This window comes from Seriola lalandi, unplaced genomic scaffold (assembly GCF_002814215.2).
Source record: "Seriola lalandi dorsalis isolate HSWRI2012SDOR001 ecotype SW California unplaced genomic scaffold, Sedor1 jcf7180002054951, whole genome shotgun sequence".
In the NCBI taxonomy this organism is placed as follows: Eukaryota; Metazoa; Chordata; class Actinopteri; order Carangiformes; family Carangidae; genus Seriola; species Seriola lalandi.
The window spans coordinates 867,678-868,415 of record NW_019525502.1 but is presented as its reverse complement, the minus strand read 5'-3'; the positions used below and the strand labels follow the sequence as shown (position 1 = coordinate 868,415).

Sequence of the window (738 nt, the reverse complement as noted above, 5' to 3'; positions counted from 1 at the left end):
AATATAATGATGATGAAATCTCCAGACTTTTGGCCAAAAACCCTCTTGATCAGTTCCACAGAGTCTTTCTCCTCCGGTGTAAAACTCCCGATCTGCAGAACCAGTAAGAACACATGAGGTCCAGGAGCCAACATGCCGAAGCATCTCTGAAGCTCCTGTTTCATTTGATCATCAGAGAGAGTTGTATCAAACAGGCCGGGAGTGTTGACCACAACAACAGGCCGTCCATCAATCTCTCCAGTTGCTGTTTCACAAGATGTGGTCGGTGGTTTTGGGGCGATTCTGGGTTTAAAATGCTTTTTGCCCAAAATGGTGTTTGCTGTTGCACTCTTCCCACTGCCAGTCTTCCCAATCAGCACCATCCTGAGAGGCTCTCTGCTCTGCCTCTCATCATCACCTCCCATCCCACTCCTCTGTCTGACACCCTGAAGCCTGTCTCTTATACACATCTCTTTCCATTTCCAGTCTTTCCTATCAGCACGATCCTGAGACGCTCTGGACTCTGAGTCTCATCGTCACCTGTGAAATGAGAAGACGTGGAGTTACTTTAAGTGCTGACAGTTCGAACTCTACACAGACTGCACGATACCGTGCGTTCAGAGAGTGTTTAGATCCCTTTCATTTCCACCTGGGCTCCTGCTCACAGTCGTTCGACTGAGTGTAAAATAAAAACCAGCCACGACTGTCGGCCACCTGCCTGTTACCTTTATAACTAAACCTGTAAAGACCGGCCACTTC

The 738-nt window shown here is 48.1% G+C and overlaps 1 protein-coding gene across 1 annotated transcript in view; it reads right to left on the bottom strand.

The window, feature by feature from the left end:
- Positions 1 to 439: 439 nt before the first annotated feature.
- Positions 440 to 738, bottom strand: part of LOC147817489 (GTPase IMAP family member 9-like) — an 868-nt gene continuing 569 nt past the window's right edge. Inside the window, exon 2 of the mRNA XM_087170521.1 lies at positions 440 to 519. Within this exon, the coding sequence (XP_087026647.1) occupies positions 440 to 519 (80 nt within the window). The remainder of the gene's footprint in view (positions 520 to 738) is intronic.